The following is a 16621-nucleotide window of genomic DNA, read 5'->3' as shown; positions in this document are numbered from 1 at the left end:
AAACGTAAACCAGTATTCACCAGTAACCTTGACTCTGTGCCCTTCGGCAGGAAGGCTGCCGCGTACCCATGCTAAATTGGACAGGGCCACCGGGCAGCTAGGAATGAACACAAAATATCGGAAGGGGGTTCCGCTTCCCGCCACGGCGGGGAATGGCAGGGGTGCCTGGCCCCCGTCCCCAGAATCCACCCGCAGAAACTGTGGAAGTGTGGAAAACACAAGATACAGACGCTAAACGGTAACACAACAGCCAGCGAGAAGGCCCTGGGGAGACGGTCAGCATGCCCCTTAGCTTGGCTGGGCCCAGGCGGCGGGTGGCCTTGGCTGGGGACGTGGGGCAGCCGAGGCGGCTTTGGGAAGCAGGGTGGGGACACGCTGCTGAAGCCCCGCTCCTGCCGCTGCTGCCCCATCGCCCACCTCTCCCGGCTCCTGCCTGCTGCTGCCCCATCGCCCACCTCCCCGGGCTCCTGCCTGCTGCTGCCCCATCGCCCACCTCTCCCGGCTCCTGCCTGCTGCTGCCCCATCGCCCACCTCTCCGGGCTCCTGCCGCTGCTGCCCCATTGCCCACCTCTCCGGGCTCCTGCCTACTGCTGCCCCATCGCCCACCTCCCCGGGCTCCTGCCTGCTGCTGCCCCATCGCCCACCTCTCCCGGCTCCTGCCTGCTGCTGCCCCATCGCCCACCTCTCCGGGCTCCTGCCGCTGCTGCCCCATCGCCCACCTCTCCGGGCTCCTGCCTGCTGCTTCACTTCGGGAGCGGAAGCCACGGGCCGGGCTGAGAGTTTGTGTCAGGGCAGCACAAAGGCCTGGGCCGGGTGGCTGAGGAGCCGAGGAGGCCAAGGGCGGGGCGAGCCCTCGCACAGACCAGACCGAATGTTAGCCTCCAGTCCCCTCACTCTCCGGCCAGACCGGGGTGGCCGCTGTCAGAAACGCCCGCCAGGAGCAAAAGTCTTGCACGTCCTCCTCGGAGGAAGCGACTCTGAGCCTCAGATGGTCCCTACAGACTTCAAAGCACAGCACTGGGCGGCCAGCGGAAAGTGGCCAGGCGTGAAGGAGGCACCCCCGGGTGACCGGAAACCGGGGAGGGAAGCCACCTGCAGAGAGAGGCGCGCGGGAGACGCAGGGACCAGCGTCACCACCCCCGGGCTCGGCCGTGACTGCCGTCGGTACGCGTGGGAAACAGAGGGCGAGACGGGTGACCGCAGCACACGGCTGTTCTGAGAAAAAAAAACAACCCAGTGGATCTGGATCAAAAATATTTCTGAAACTCAAAACATGGTTTAATAGAAAATTAAAGCTAGCCAAAAAAAGTGATTATTAGTACAAAAAAAAGTGAGATAAATTATGGGCGGGGGAATATCTGGACAGAAGCGTAAAGACAAAAAGTACAGAAAGTACAGAAAAGAGGATAAAAGACCCAAGGGCAGGACGAACAGGCCCAACTCAGACGTAGCTGGAGCCCCAAAAGGAGAGGAAGGGAAGAACGGGGCAGAAGTAGCGTTTAAAGGGACGATGGCTGGCCGTTTTTCAAAACTGAGGAATGGTCTGGCATCCCAACTTCAAAAAACCCAAAGGGTAAGTTTTATTGTATTTTTTACATGGTCAACAAATCCATAGGCACGTAGACGTGTTACCAAAAAACTGCTGAAAACCAAGAGAAAAATCGTAAAAGCACCCAAGGAGGGGGAAAGATGAAAATTAAAAAAAAAAAAAAAAAGCAGGAGTGACGAGATTGAGGCTGACTTCTCAGCGGGGACGATGTGAGGGAGAGGACGATGGAACGGGACCCTCCAGGACCGGCGCGCACACGATGGAAAACGCCGGCAGTGGGAGTGAGTGAGTGGGTCGCCGCCCACGACCAGGCCGCTCTTCCCAGGCCCGGCTGAACTCACCTGAAAACCGTACTCTTCGGGAAGGTCCAGAGAACACGCCGGCGTTTCTGCCGCCAGAGTCCACCTCCAGATGCAGACTCTCTGTAAGGGGCAGCAGACGGGAGGAGGAGGTTTCTGAGGGCTGCCCCCAACACCACGACACTGCGGCGGCAGCCCCATCACTGCCGTAACTGAGCACGGCACCGTGAGCAAAGCTGTGAGCATGGAGCCCCTGGCAGTGGGCGGGGGTCCAGTCAGCCCCTGAGCGAGGCACAGACGCCGCGAGGCACAGACGCCACGCGGCCCGAGCAGCCTGCTCCCAGGAACACGCTGGACGGGGACGGTCCGGCCAGCCCACAGAGGCCACCCCACAGGTCCCTGTACCTGGATTTCAGCAGCGGAGATGGTGGCCAGATACTTGGCGTCGTGGGTCATGGCGATGGCCCTGATGCCGTGATCTTTGGGGCAGCTGTCGAATATCGTGTGCACGGGGATCCTGCGAGACAGGACGGGGGGCAAGCATTTGCTGGGCGTGCTTTGGTTCCCGGGGTGGGTGGGGGCGGCCCACTACGAAAACATGCCAACTGTGGATAAATAAAGGTGGCCGCCCATCCGGTGGAGTGTGGCTCGGCCGTGAAGAGGGACGGGGCTCTGACGCCGGCTGCAACCTGGGTGAACCGCGAGGACGCGATGCTGCGTGAGGGACGCCGGGCACGGAGGGCCACACGCCGTGTGAGTCCACTGACGGGGAAGGCCCGGCACAGGCTCATCCAGGGGGACGCAGAGCGGGCTGCTGTTTCCCGGGGGCTGGGGGGCGAAGCCAGGAGTGACCCTTTAATGGGAAGGGGGTCTCCTTTTCAGGGGGGGTGAGACTGTTTGGGAACCAGATAGAGGTGGCGGTGGCACAGGCCAGTGAAAGTGCTCAGTGCCACCGACCTGCTCACTGGTCAGTGTTCCGTATCTTGTTACGTGAATGTTACCTCAATAAGAATGCCGTCATGGTGTCCTTAGTTGGAAAATAGATCTTACCCCTGGGGGCTAGTTAGGATTAAATACAGAGAAGACGAAACCAGTCAGACCCGCACTATTAACATAGTTGTGATCAGGGAATTGGTTCTTTTTCTTAGGGATGGGTGGAATTTAAGAGGCTCTAACTATCGGAGTCTCTAACAGATTACATCTGTGATTCTAATTTAAAGTGCATGGCTGATTTAGACTTGTAATTTTAAATGCAAATCATATTAGGCTTATAAACAATACTAGAATGCTTAAGAGAACTTAGGATTTGCCATATTTATGTCTAATTTATCAGATTTACAAGAATTGCTTAAGTGCCGGTGAAGGATTTATTTGTTAATGAGACTACTAAAGAACTTAAAGATGAAACCAAATGTATTCCATTTCTACATGCAGCTTAAAATGTTTAAAAGGAGTTAATAATCAAATTTGTAAGTGGGGCCAAACATTAATCAAAGTCCCCTTAAAGGAGAGCGTAAAAATATGCTAGGCTTATAAATAGAGTGAGATTCATAAGTTCAACAAAGAGCTTAAAGAGCTCTGGTCTTTAATTTGTCACTTTAATAAAGTGAATATTAATTCTACACCCAAATCATCTTTTCTGGGTCACTTGGAACATCACGAAACGCACGTGGACACTGGTTGAACTGTTAGCCACGGACATACTTCACTTAAAAAAAAAGTCACGCCCTCAAGTGGCTCCCGGCCTTAGTGGGGGAAGAGGCAGCTTTACCAACCAGCAGCCAATCGTAGGGTGGACAGGGCCAGGGGCCGGCCCGGCCTGGGGCGGGGGACCATCACCCAGGGGGGCCGCCGGCCCTGCCTGCGGACAACTCCCTGTTGCAGGGGAGCACCTGCCCTCGTGTGGCCGCTGGACGTCCCACAGCTTGCCGCCGGAAGCGGGTGATGGCTGCGGGGCGGTGGGGCGCGCACACGGGGAATAAACACCACGCTCGGGGAGAGTGTCGGTGCCGCTGTGATGCGAGGGGCAAACAGGCTGGTGGGCATGTCTTACGGCCACTGGAGAAAGCTCAAACTAGAGGCGCGGACGGGTGGGGACAGCCGCTGGACTTCTCCGGGTGAGTGTGGGTCGGCTTCCCTCGGCCCAGGCGGCTCTGGGACCCAAACACACCGAGCTTCTGGGCCGCAAGAGCCAAGAACCTCCGGGAGGTTCGCCGAGGTCACGTCACTGCATCAGGCCCCGCGGCGACCGGACCACCAGGCTTCCTGGCAGCTGCGCCCCCCACGCCGAGTCCAGTGCCGGCTGCTTCCGTAGCCCCAGATCGGGGCTGTGCGTTTTTGCCCGTCACGGTGGTGGCCACCCCCCCAAACCCAGGGGGGAAGCGACCCCGCCGCGCTTACCCTGTGAAGGAGTCCCAGATGATGATCAGGCAGTTGGGCCCCTCGTCGGCCGTGGCGATCCACCGCCTGTCCTCGCTGACGCAGAGACAGGAGATCACGTTGGGGTGGCCCTGCAGACACGGGGAGAAGGCGCTTTGAAAGATCAGGGGTGCAGCCCGGCCGTGGTATCAGCAGGACGGGGGGGGGTGGTGCCCACAGGGAGAACCCAGCCCCTCCCGGGCTCATCTGGCTGGACATTCTACCCCCGGCGGCCACCCCTGGGGCTTCCCCACAGCCAGTGGTTTCCAAACGCTCTCTCCCACACGACTCCTGCAGCATAAGCTGTGCTCCCCACAAGAACAGGCTTCCGGGGGGCCTGGGTGTGCACCCGCCTGTGAGCGCAGGTGGAGAATGAGGTTGGCCCCCAGCCCCAGCCCCGGAGACCCCTGCCGGCCTCCCCCACCGCCCCCCCCCCGCCCCCCCGCCCAAACCATGTTCACTTCAGGCCTCTGAGCGGCTCTGGAGAGAAAGCCTCCTCCCTGGCCTCTCCGCTTTCACTCTGATCCTTCCCCTACGTCACAGAGGAATCTTCTAGAAACACAGACAAGATGGCAGCGCTCCTTGCCAGAGGCAGCCTGTTTCCTCTTTCCTCACTCACTCTGCCTGGCGGCCTGCCGTCTGGGCCTCGCGTGCTGCTGGCCTGAGACCCGGCGCCGTCTGCCCGTCTGCCCCTGCCCCCCACGCTGCCCCTGCCCCCCCATGCTGCCCCTGCCCCCCACGCTGCCCCTGCCCCCCCCCACGCTGCCCCTGCCCCCCACGCTGCCCCTGCGTGCCTCCTTCTCCCCTCTTGGTCCGGCACAGCCGGCTCTATTCTGTTCCCCGCCCACCCGACCGAACCAGGTCTCCCCTCGGCCTCGACTTTTCTCTCCCGCAGCAGTTCACGTTTCTCCCGACCACGGGCCACGGTTTACAGTCATCCATCCGTGTGTCCCCTTGTTTAACGTCTGTCTGTCCGCTAGATTGCGAGCCCCGTGAGGGCGACGAGGCCTGTTTGGTTCGTGGCTGTGGACCCGCCGTCTGACACACGGTGGTCGTGGTGTGTGGGGGACAGACGGACGGATGAGTGGCCAAGGCGGCCATCCGCGGCCATCTGGCCTGGGGAGCTGGACCCCTGCCTGTGTCCGCCCCGCTGCCGGCTGCCGGCCCTCCCTGGCCCTCCCCGGCCCTCCCCGCCTGCCACACAGCCTCTCCCTTCTCCCCGGCCGGCTCCGCCCGCTCGCCTCGGCCCCAGGACCGGCCGCCCGCTGGTGTTCCCGTGTGCGCGAGTTTCTGGGCTTCCCCAAGGCCCATGCCTTCGGCTGGACCCACGTGTCTGGGATCCCCGGCCCAACGCCAAGTGCTGACTTGACCCTGGAAAACTCTTTGTGACGCTTTTGTTCTGGGTGTTGACTAAGGAAGCACTTATTGACACGTATGTCAGTCGGAAGGGTAGCAGAAGTGTCTGCCAGGTTAACTGTGAGGCAGACGCGGGGGAGATCGGCCGCCTGGGAGGCCAACGTCGGAAATGAAAGGGGTCGAAGATGCCAGGGGCGGAGGAAGCGGAGCGGCGTGGGCGGGGCGCGCAGGGCGGCTGCCCGGCAGGCGCAGAGGGGCGACCGTGAGCAGGGACGCCGAGGGACGGAGCTCAGGACGACAGATCTACATGACACTTTCCAGTCAGGAGACCTGGGGCTCAGACCCGGCTTCCCCGTGTGCCCGTGCAGTCCTGGGCGAGTCGGCGAAGTCGCTTGGAGCCTCAGTGTCTTCTTCTAAAATGGGGATATCAGCCCTGGCTGGTGTGGCTCAGGGGACTGAGCGCTGGCCCGTGAACCAAAGGGTCGCCGGTTCGATCCCCGGTCAGGGCACAGGCCTGGGTTGTGGGCCAGGTCCCCAGTAGGGGGTGCACCAGAGGCAACTGCACACGGATGTTTCTCTCCCTCTCTTCTTCCCTCCCTTCCCTTCCCTTCTCTAAAAATAAATAAATAAAATCTTTTAAAAAATAAGTAAAATGGGGATACTAACACCCATTTTTTAGCATGACTCAGAATATCAAAGCCCTTTGGAGCCTGGAAAGTAGCCCAGTGTGAGTGAGGCCAGAAGTCCTCTGTGCCTCCCCACAGCTCTGTGGGGACACGGTGCAGCCTGGGCACGGTCTCGGGGAAATGCAGGAAGCACAGATGTTTCAAATTCTTGTTACGATAAGATTAAAATCAACTGCTGTTTTCTAAATTGATTCTAATTAGCATCAGAGAGAACACGAACAATAAAATATGTTTCTAAAGACAGGGTTTGCTACAGTTCAGAAGAGAGGCCACAAAACATGAGAGTGATAGAGTGAAGTCAGGTCTTGGAATGAAAAAACAGAAGTGCACCCTGACTGGTGCGGTTCAGTGGGTTGGGTGTCGTCCCGCAAAGCGAAAGGTCGCTGGCTCGGTTCCCAGTCAGGGCATGTGCCTAGGGTGCAGGTTTGGTCCCCGGTTGGGGCGCGTATGAGAGGCCACTGATTAGTGTTTCTGTCTTGCATCGATCTTTCTCTCTCTCTTTCTCCCTCCCTTCCCCTCTCTCTAAAAATAAATACATACATACATACATACTATATTTTGCTATGTATAATGTGCACTTTTTTTGCCCAAATTTTTGAGGGAAAATAAGGATGAGCATTACACATGGATAATACTAATTCTGTATCTATATAAATGTTTTTAATTCTTCTCTTTATGCTTATGTGTTAAAAGTATAAGTCTAGAAAGCAGTAACGATAGCCATATGCAAAATAACACCCTGGAATACAAGAATCGGTTTTGTTGAACTTACAAAGAAATTGCAACAAGAGCAGTATCTAAATACAAATAAATAATGGAATTTGAAAATTAAAATGAAAGACTTTTTTTGCCCTGAAAGTTCAGGCCAGGAAACGTGGGAGCCCATTATACACGGCCAAACGTGGCAAATAAAACAAAATGCTGGATGCAAGCTAAAGGCGACCCTGCTGATGGACAGTCAGGAAACCCTGCGCACCTGAAGATGATGCTGGTCGTTCTTGGAGACGCTGTAGATGACCGCGGTGTGGGCGCTGGCGTACAGGAGGACCCGCTGGTTCTCGTCTCGGATGTAGAACACGGGAAGAGAACTGTTCCACCCGAATTTCCAGGTCATGGTCTGGAAGACAAAGGTGAGACCAGCAGGACACCACAGAGTGTCCAGCCCAGAGCTGCGACACTGGGCGCTCCGGGTGCGAGTTACCGTGAAGCCACTAAAAGTAACTTTATAAGGCCCTGGCTGGCGTAGCTCAGTGGATTGAGTGCAGGCTGCGAACCAAAGTGTCGCAGGTTTGATTCCCAGTCAGGGCACATGCCTGGGTTGCAGGCCACAACCCCCAACAATTGCACATTGATCTCTCTCTCTCTCTTTCTCCTTCCCTTCCCTCTCCAAAAATAAATAAATAAAATCTTAAAAAAAAAAAAAGAAAAGAAAGGCGATTGTCCAGTCTGTGTATCTGGACCTTATGCACCTAGAAGGATACAGGATAGAGACAAAATTCCCTTGGCAGGATTAAAAACTCCATACTGCCAGGAATAAATGCAAAATAAAAATTTTATGAAATGAAAATTATAGGTACTACATATCTTACCACCTCTTTTAATGCAATGGTAATTAACTTATGTATATTTTTGTGTTCGAAGTCTTTTTTTAATGCTCACCCGAGGATATGTTTATTGCTTTTAGACAGAGAGAGAAAGCGGGGGTCAGCGGGGGCGGAGAGAAACATTGATCAGATGTCTCCTGTACACGCCCAGACCAGGGATCACGCCTGCAACCTAGGTAGGTGCCCTGACCGGGGGTCGGTCCCACAACCTTACTGCGTACAGGAGAACGCTCCAACCAAATGAGCCACTTGGCCAGGACATCAGTTCAAACTCTTTTGCAAAAATTACCGATGAACTGTGGCAGGTGTATACACTGGAATATTACTCAGCAGTAAAAAGAAACGAGCTAGCGAGTACCGAAAAGGCACAGAAAAACCTCCAACGCACACTGCGGAGTGGAAGAAGCTAGCCTAAAAAGGCCACGCCCTGCAGGATTCCGACGACAGGACCTTCCGGAAAAGACAAAACTGGGGACAATGACAAGAGCGGCAGTTGCCAGGGGCTGGGCTGGGGGAGTGACAAAAACAGGGCACCCAGGGGATTTTTAGGCAGTGAAACTACTCTGTGTGATACTGTGATGATGGACACGTGTCATCAATCATCTGTCCAAACCCGTGAAATGCACAACACGAAGAATGAACCCAAGATAAACTATGGGCTTTTTACTTCATGGTGACGTATCAACATGGGCCCGCCAACCACGACAAGTGTGCAGCAGTCATGCAAGATACTAATAATAAAAGGCAATAAGGCGCATAAATGGCCGGTACAATATAGACGGGGGGAAGGCAGGAATAGTATAGGAAATGGGGAAGCCACAGAACTTACCTGTGTGACCCGGGGACATGAACTAAGTAAGGGTGGGGGGATGATGGTGGGAGAGGGGTGCAGGGCGGAGGGGAATAAAGGGAGAAAAAAATTAGACAACTGTAATAGCATAATCAATAACATGTACTTAAAAAAAAAGGAGATTAAGAAAAGGGAAAGTGGGGTGGAGGAGGCACCACGGAGGACTGGGTACTTTTTGCTCAATTTTTCTGTAAACCCAAGCGGCTGAAAACAATGAAGTCTGCTTCAAAAGTGAGCAAGGCCGATTAACCAAAGGTGCTGGCGCTGACAGCAATGGCTAAGGGATCAGTTACTGAAAGCCAGTGAATTCAATGGGAGTACGGAAACGACCTGGTGGCTCCCTCTCCTCTCTGACCAAGGCTGGAGCAACGCAGACAGGACCCGGGAGGAGGGCCGTAGGGGAGAAGCACTGGCCACCCAGGACAGAGTGGGCGTGGCCAGTGCTTCTCCCCTGTGGCCCCCCTCCCGGGTCCTGTCGTCTCCATCTGCCCACGCCCGCGGCCCACACTGAGAGTTAGGTCTCTCACCGCGTGGGTGCGGGTGCGCGTGGTAGAGTGATGCGCTCGCGACTGTCTTAAGCTGCAACTTCCAGGAACAGAGCTATTGAGTATCCGGCTGGTTCTTAAAAGCCAATTTCTTCCAGCGAGATTGTTCTTTTTGGAAGCTCGCTAAAAGGCATTTGACTCATCTCGGAAATGTATTCTGCCGTTTAACCAATTAGTTATAACATCATAACCACGCGGTCATAAAAAGCAGCGCGGCCCCAACCGGACGGCCGTCTCCGGGCAAAGGAGCCCGGCCAGCGTCGGGACGAGGCCGACTTCCCCGGGGCCGCGGCGGAACCTCCTCGCTCAGGCAGCAGTCGCGGGGGCTGGACTCACGCGGCGTGGGTCGCCCCACTTCCTGCGCGAGTTTTAACGCTCGTGGCAAAGGAGCATGGCGCTCTGACGTCAACCGCTTTCTAAAATGGGGTGATTTGGAACACAGAACTTTGTCAAAACCGGATTTCACTGTATTTGATGGTGGTTAAGATTCCCTCTCCTAGATGGGCGATACTTGGTGTCTTCGCTGAAAACAGCGTCCGTGGATATGCCCGTTTACCGCGGGCTCTGTAAGTCACTGCGCACCTTGGGGAGAAGGCAGGGGGCCCCCAAAGGAAAAGGCAGATGCCGCGGATGCAGAGAGAGAGGGAGGGGCACACTTGTTGAATGACGAAGCATCTTTGGTGGAAGTGAGAAGGTACAAGAGACGTAAATGCCCATCCATAGAACAGCTGAATTGGAAACAATGAAGCGGATCAACAGGCAGTGATATAAAAAAAAATTCTCCAGCCCTGGCTGGCATAGCTCAGTGGATTGAGCTCAGGCTGCGAACCAAAGCATCGCAGGTTCGATTCCCAGTCAGGGCACATGCCTGGGTTGCAGGCCACAGCCCCCAGCAACCGCACATTGATGTTTCTCTCTCTCTTCCTCCCTTCCCTCTCTAAAAATAAATAAATGAAAAATCTAAAAAAATTTCTTTAAAAAAATTCTCCAAAGCATATTAAGTGGGGAAGTACTTTTTAAGAAATGTGTAGTATCTCACTGGTTGAAAAATAAATAAATAAAAACCCACAGCCCTGGCCAGGTGGCTGGCTCAGCTGGTTGGAGCATCACCCCGATACCTCAAGGTTGCAGGGTACAATCCCCAGCCAGGGTGCATACGAGAAGAAACTAATGGATGAAAAAGTGGAACAACAAATCGATGTTTCTCTCTCCCCCTCTCAAATCGATAAATTAAAAAAGATGCACAGAAGCTAAATGAGTGGCATGTGCGCACACTCACACACACAAGCACACAGGTAACGCACCTGCATGTGCACAGGAAAAGGCCTGGGGAGACGGTTACACCAACCTGTAACAGAAGTCACTCAGGCAACAAGGACTGAGGTGGGAGGGGCGTGCAAGAAGTGGAATCTTTACCTTTAAGGGTTTTGGGGGTTTTTTTTTCCATAAAAAGCATCTAAACGTTTTAACAGAAAGAAAAGACAATAAAGGCAAAAGGAAAAAGAAGAGAAAGAAGGAAAAAGGAGCTAAACAAATTTGCAGAGGGAAACAGTCTCAGCAGGTCTTGGTTCTGCGGTGAGCCCAGACAAAGCTAACGGCACCCAAACGTGGGCAGTGGCTTTGCCAAGTCCAGATGGCTGGGCCGTGAAACAATGACCCTTGCTCCCGTTAGTGACAGCCCCTGATTTCCTGGTAGCTGGCTAATCGAGGCAAGAAGTCTAGCCCTGGCTGGTGGGGCTCAGTGGACTGAGCACAGGCCTGCAAACCAAAGGGCTGCTGGTTCGATTCCCAGTCAGGGCCCATGCCTGCGTTGTGGGCCAGGTCCCCAGCTGGGGGCTCATGGGGGGCAACCACACATTGATGTTTCTGTCCCTCTCTTTCTCCCTCTCTTCCCCTCTCTCAAAAAAATAAAGAAATAAGATCTTTAAAAAAAAAAGAAGAAAGTCTTCACGGGCTCCAAAACTCAGCTGTTCTCTCTTCCAGGCTGAGCAATGGCCAACTTCAACCTTCAACCCCCACCGCTCGCAGCAGCCAGACGGACAGAAAGGAGGCTGTGAGCCCCCGCATCGCCCACCAGGCACGTTCCCATCATCATCGTCTCCCCATTAGCACTTGCCACACGGGCTCCCTGCGCGCTAGGAACTACATTAAGTACTTCATGTACATTCAATCTCTCACAAATCTCCCAAAGGCATGGATCTACGGGGAAAAGGAGAAAAAAAGGGAGACGAATCCTAGGGAACGATTTTCAGAAAACAGCAGATGGGGGAAGAAGGAGGGAAGAAAAAAAAAAAAACCCTTGTCTTCCTACTCTCGGGAAGCGCTAACGCTTTCACTCCCGGCAGATGGTGCCTCCCGCGGCACCGGGGGCGCGCGGCTGCGCAGGCAGCTCCCCTCGGGCTGCCTGGTGCTCTTCCCGGCGCCTTTCAGTCTCCACCCCTTTTACTGGGCGATCTGTCTGGGAATGGATATTTTTAGGGGCGCGGAACAAGTTTTAGGAGCCTGTGAATGTACTGAACCCGTTCAGTGAAGGCAGGAGAGAGAGGAGGAGAGGAAAGGAAGGAACTGATGGAACGGGAGGAGCTGTTTAATGAGAGTGAGGGAGGGGAGGGGAGGGGAGGGGAGGGGAGGGGAGGGGGGGGAGGGGAGGAGGGGTGAGAGAGAAAAGGAGGAGAAGGATGGGGAGGAGAGAGGAGGGGGAAGAGAGGGGAGACGAGAGGGGGAAAGGGGAGATGCATTTTGAATCTCCCACAAAGAAAACAGTGTCCTGTGCAACAGACTGTCAGCATATCCTGCCTGCTGAGCAACGCCGTTGAACCTAGACTCCGGTCTCATGTCCACATTTGGTCACCCGTGTCCTGTCACCCATGTCCAGCTGGAGCTCTGAATTTTATTTTCTTTTATTGATGAATTTGAGAAAGGGAGGGACGACGGAGAGAGAGGACGAGGGAGAGAAAGAGAGAAAGGAACATTAATTTCTTGTTCCACTTATGTAGGCATTCATTGGTGGAGTCTTTTATGTGCCCTGCCTGGGGATCGAACCTGCAACCTTGGCGTATTGGAGACAATGCTCTAACCAATGGAGCTACCGGCCAAGGCTGAGCTGAACGTTGACAGACGCAAGTCTAGCATGAGTTTTCAAAGGACCTTCCACAACACTCCCAAAGCACCTGGGACAACACAGAACCATGTCACACTTACCAGGGGATACACGTTGGCGGTGTCCCTCTTTTCAAACAGAATGTCCTTGGTGGTGGTGGCCACCAGTGAAACCTTTGGGATGCTGGCCTCAGGCTGGAATTCTTTTTCTTCTTCCTCAATGGAGTAGGATAGTGTTTCTTCCGGCCTCCTTTCCTCCACTTCTGGTTCCAAATCTCTCCTTCCCTGTCCCAGTTCATCTTGGGGGATCCAGTCGCTTTTCTCCCCAAGCTCGCCCGAGGGCTGCCTTTCAAGGGGACCCGTCAGTCGATCCTCAGAACTGGGGACTTCCCAACCCAGAGGCTCTGCTGGAGTTTCTGATGGCAATGAATGCTCCCACTTGCTGTCACTATGGGTTTCCTTTAAAAAATAAATAAATAAACAAAAGGAGATCGTCGTTCCAAATGCGGTACGTTCTTCCTTATTTTCCTTTCTTTTCCAAATCAGCCAGGCTCTGTGTTAGCCTCACACTGGACTGATGTTTTGAAAAGCAGCCCGGACATTTCTGTGCTCAAAACACACGAATCACGGGGGCGTCACGTGCATCCCCGGCCCACCGGCAGACCCACGAGAGCAGAACCGTCCTTCTGCTGGTCCCCCGACGGTGGACGGGGCACAGAGGGTCCGTTCCCCTCGAGTCAGGGCTGAGTTCTCCCTCGGGGAAGGCCTCTGGGAAGCTTCCACAGCCAGCATCACCCTGGCTGTTCCAAGACAAGCGTGCTCCAGCCAGCCCCCACCAGCTGCCCCTGGAGGAGTCAGCCCTTCCTCCAGCAAGCTTCCCCTGACCACCCTCCAAGCTGGGGTGTGTGGTCCTGTTCCGAAAAACAGCTCCACCACGTCTCCCCATCTCTGCACTTAGCGTATCGGTTTACACCGTTTGGTAATGGGTCCGCCTCCCTACTCGCCCTAGAACTCAAGAACACGGACTGTGTCTTACTTGGTTTTGTATCCCCATGGCCTGGGATACAGTAAGCACTCAATTAATGGTTATGAATGAATGAATGGATGAATGAATGGATGAATGGCAATGAGTACTTACTGGGAGAGTTCCTGACGTGATCAACTGGGCATCAGTCAATGTCAGTCCCTCCAAAGTGGTCACGGGCGTGGTGCTTTCTTGGGGCTTCACTGCGGCTTCTTCCGGGACCTCTGCAGCCACCTCCTCCTGTGCTGCTCCAGCCTCTTCCTCTGTTCCTTCTCTGATGGTCTCCTCCTCCTCCCCTTCCTCCTCCTCCTCCTCCTCCTGCTCCTCCTGCGAGTCTCTCCATGCTAATGGGTCATCTTCTTTTGATTCCTCTTGCCTATTTTCTTCCTCTGTATAATAACTTGGATAATATTCTTCTTCTTCTCCTCCTTCTTCTTCTTCATTTTCTGTTTCTCCGTCTTCTGTTTTTTCCAGTGGGTTTGGCTCCGTATCCGCCATTCTTCTCTGTGGGGTTTCCTCTAGAAAAATTTGACCACCACAATCAGCAGCACCCGACTCCCGTTTCGACCCCTTGCTGCACTAACCTACCGATAAAATGTGCAATCCCAACTCTGGCCCCTTTCCAGGGGGGTGAACAGGATGACATACGCCTGGGAAAGCCTGTCCCAAATCTTGAAAATACGGATCCCAGGGCCCCTCAGCTTTCTAGGAGTAACTTTAGAGCTCACTCAGTTTAAATGTATGTATTTAAGTATACACAGGCAACAGGCAGCAACATGCATAACCCAGGCATTAGCGGCAACTCGAGTGCTGTGAGTAGGAAGCATCGTGGCTTTGTGGGGAGAAGCCCGGCTTTGGAGCCAGCCTCTCCCGGCGCCCCGGTCCTGCAGCTCACTTGCTCTGTGACCTCGGGTGAGTCACTTTATGCCTCCGAGTCTAACGTTGCTCACAAGCAAAATAAAAATAACAACCCCAAATTCTGGGGTTATTGTGAGGATTACATGACATACGTGATATGTTCAGCACAGTTGCACCCCATGAGGCTTCAGAAATGATGGTAGCAACTGTTTCAAAAGTGTAAAGGCCTTTCATCTCTCATGTACTCCTCACAATAAACTTAAGACTTCGGGGCTCTGAGAGTTGAAGTGACGTGTTCAAGATCACGCGGCTGGTGAGCCGCGGACCTCTCTGCCGCTCCGTACCTCCGCCTGAAAAGGTGCTGATTTCAGGTGTCAGGCCCTCAGCACAGAGCTTCTCCCGATGCCAAACTCTGCCAGTGAATCTGGATGCGGGGGGCTTGGGGGTGGCGGCAGGTGTGTGGGGCGCACGCGCAGCCCCTGGCCTCTCAGCTCAGGTCTCCCAGGGGCCGCCCAGACCCGGCTCTGCCCGGCTAGGGTGAGCGGCCCCCGGCGAGGCACCAGGTCCCGCTTTGCTGCCGCCCCAGACTCACAGAGCGCGCCCACCAAGGTCCTCAAAAGGCCGGCGTCGTCCCTGGCCTGGACCAGTCTGCCGCTGGCCTCTAACAGTCCCGCTTTCTCCAACACACGCTCCTTAGTTACGGTTGCCACCCAAGCCCTGTCCCCATGGTAACCGCCGCCTTCCTGGCCCCGGAGGCCGTAAGGAGGGCTGGGCGGTGGTCACGTGCCCAGAAAGCCCCGGGAGCGGGCTAGAGCGCCCCCTACTGGGTGCCACAGGAGGTGCGCTTCTGCTGCTGGGACAACGAAATGAACTTGGCTTTCCTGGTCCCACCCTCTTTCCTGGTCCCGCCCTCTTTCCTGGTCCCGCCCTCTTTCCTCCCAACCCTTTTTCCCCCATGGCGCCACTCCCGGGGGAGCTGCAGCGGTTCGCACTAGCAGCTCTGACTTTCCGAAGGCTTAACAAGATTAAGGGTAGAATGAATGGTTGGATAAAATTCTCTTTGCCAAAAGCAAACTAAAGTCCCCAGTCTCGTGGATGCTGCGCCCCTCTGTTCTCCGTACCTCCCCACCGGGGCGAAAAGTGTTGTGTGCAGAGTTTTAGCGAGCTGGGATTCAATATTGAATCAGTCCCATCATCTTGCTGTTTTTATCACAAAACGTTTCTGCAAAGCCAGTTCAGTTAAATCTATTAGGGTCCCTCTACCCCAAAGGGACCGCTGCCTCCAGTCTCACACAAGGGCGCACACGTGGCCATCTGGAGCTTTCTGCAGGGAGACCCGCAGGACACCGGCCAGTGGCCTGGAAGCATAGACTCTTGCTGCTCTCATTTTAGAAGAATGTGAGTGATCCCCCCCATCCCACCCCCACGTCCCAAAGCTGGTTGGTTCATATACATACGTCTCAAAAAGAAAAAAGGGAGAAACTGGATGGAACAAGCTGCGTTTATTACAGTCTGGGGCTTATAAAAAGAGACTGGAACGCACTGGGAATCGAACACACAATATAAACAGCAAAGACTGGTAAACACTGTGGCTACAGGGGACACGTGAGCGTGTACGGCACAAGTAACAGCCTGGGGGAGACACTCCACAGCAAGGCTCCCTGTGGCTGGAAGCACCCCCCATGCTGAGCCCTGTCAGGGCAGGCTGGCACCTGGGTGCACCCCAGGCCCATCCAGGCCCAGGGACCACCAGCCTCGGCCGCGTGCCAGGTCTCGGAGGGTGAGGCTGGTCGGTGGGAACTGGGGAGATCAGCACGGTGACACGGCGATGAGAGAAAGACCAGAGTCACTGGGAATCACTGAAACATGTTTCACCGTATTAGAAAGTAAGAGGAATCGGCATTTTCAAGAGGCCGTGGCCCTGTGCACGCCACGTGGTCCCATCAGATGCGTGAGGCCCACCTGGTCAGGTTATAAAACAGCGCTGATCGGAGGGCGGGACAAAGAGGTTCAATGATAAAAAGTGAAATTAGAAGCCAGTTTGCAGGTGTTTTTATTCCAGGAGGGAAGGGAGCTTGCTGCCCCCTGGTGGCTCATGGGCCAGGACGTGCACACCTCACGGGGCTGCCTGGGAGCCCCTGCTTTCTCTGTTCTTAAAGGGAGCAGCTGCGGCCCTGGAGGCCCAACGCTGAGGACGCGATCTCTGTGTTTGGAGCAGAGGGGTGGCCAAGTGGCTGGGACGCCATCATTTACGATGGGGACGCCGTAAAGCATGTCGGTCCTGAGACGTGGGGACGTCAGACACAATGATGGCCCTGAAACGCTGCAGGTCA

At 55.0% G+C, this 16621-nt stretch overlaps 1 protein-coding gene across 1 annotated transcript in view; it reads right to left on the bottom strand.

Moving 5' to 3' along the window:
* Positions 1-13928, bottom strand: part of CFAP251 (cilia and flagella associated protein 251) — a 40188-nt gene extending 26260 nt beyond the window's left edge. The window contains exons 1-6 of the mRNA XM_045844294.1: positions 13545-13928; positions 12509-12865; positions 7285-7425; positions 4249-4358; positions 2254-2365; positions 1891-1971 (exon numbers count right to left, since the gene is read on the bottom strand). Coding sequence (XP_045700250.1) covers positions 1891-1971; positions 2254-2365; positions 4249-4358; positions 7285-7425; positions 12509-12865; positions 13545-13928 — 1185 coding nt within the window. The remainder of the gene's footprint in view (positions 1-1890; positions 1972-2253; positions 2366-4248; positions 4359-7284; positions 7426-12508; positions 12866-13544) is intronic.
* Between the last annotated feature and the right edge of the window lie 2693 nt (positions 13929-16621).

This window comes from Phyllostomus hastatus, unplaced genomic scaffold (assembly GCF_019186645.2).
Source record: "Phyllostomus hastatus isolate PE091 unplaced genomic scaffold, TTU_PhHast_1.1 phas_contig_1162, whole genome shotgun sequence".
Taxonomy (NCBI): Eukaryota; Metazoa; Chordata; class Mammalia; order Chiroptera; family Phyllostomidae; genus Phyllostomus; species Phyllostomus hastatus.
This window is presented reverse-complemented; position numbering and strand designations above follow the sequence as displayed.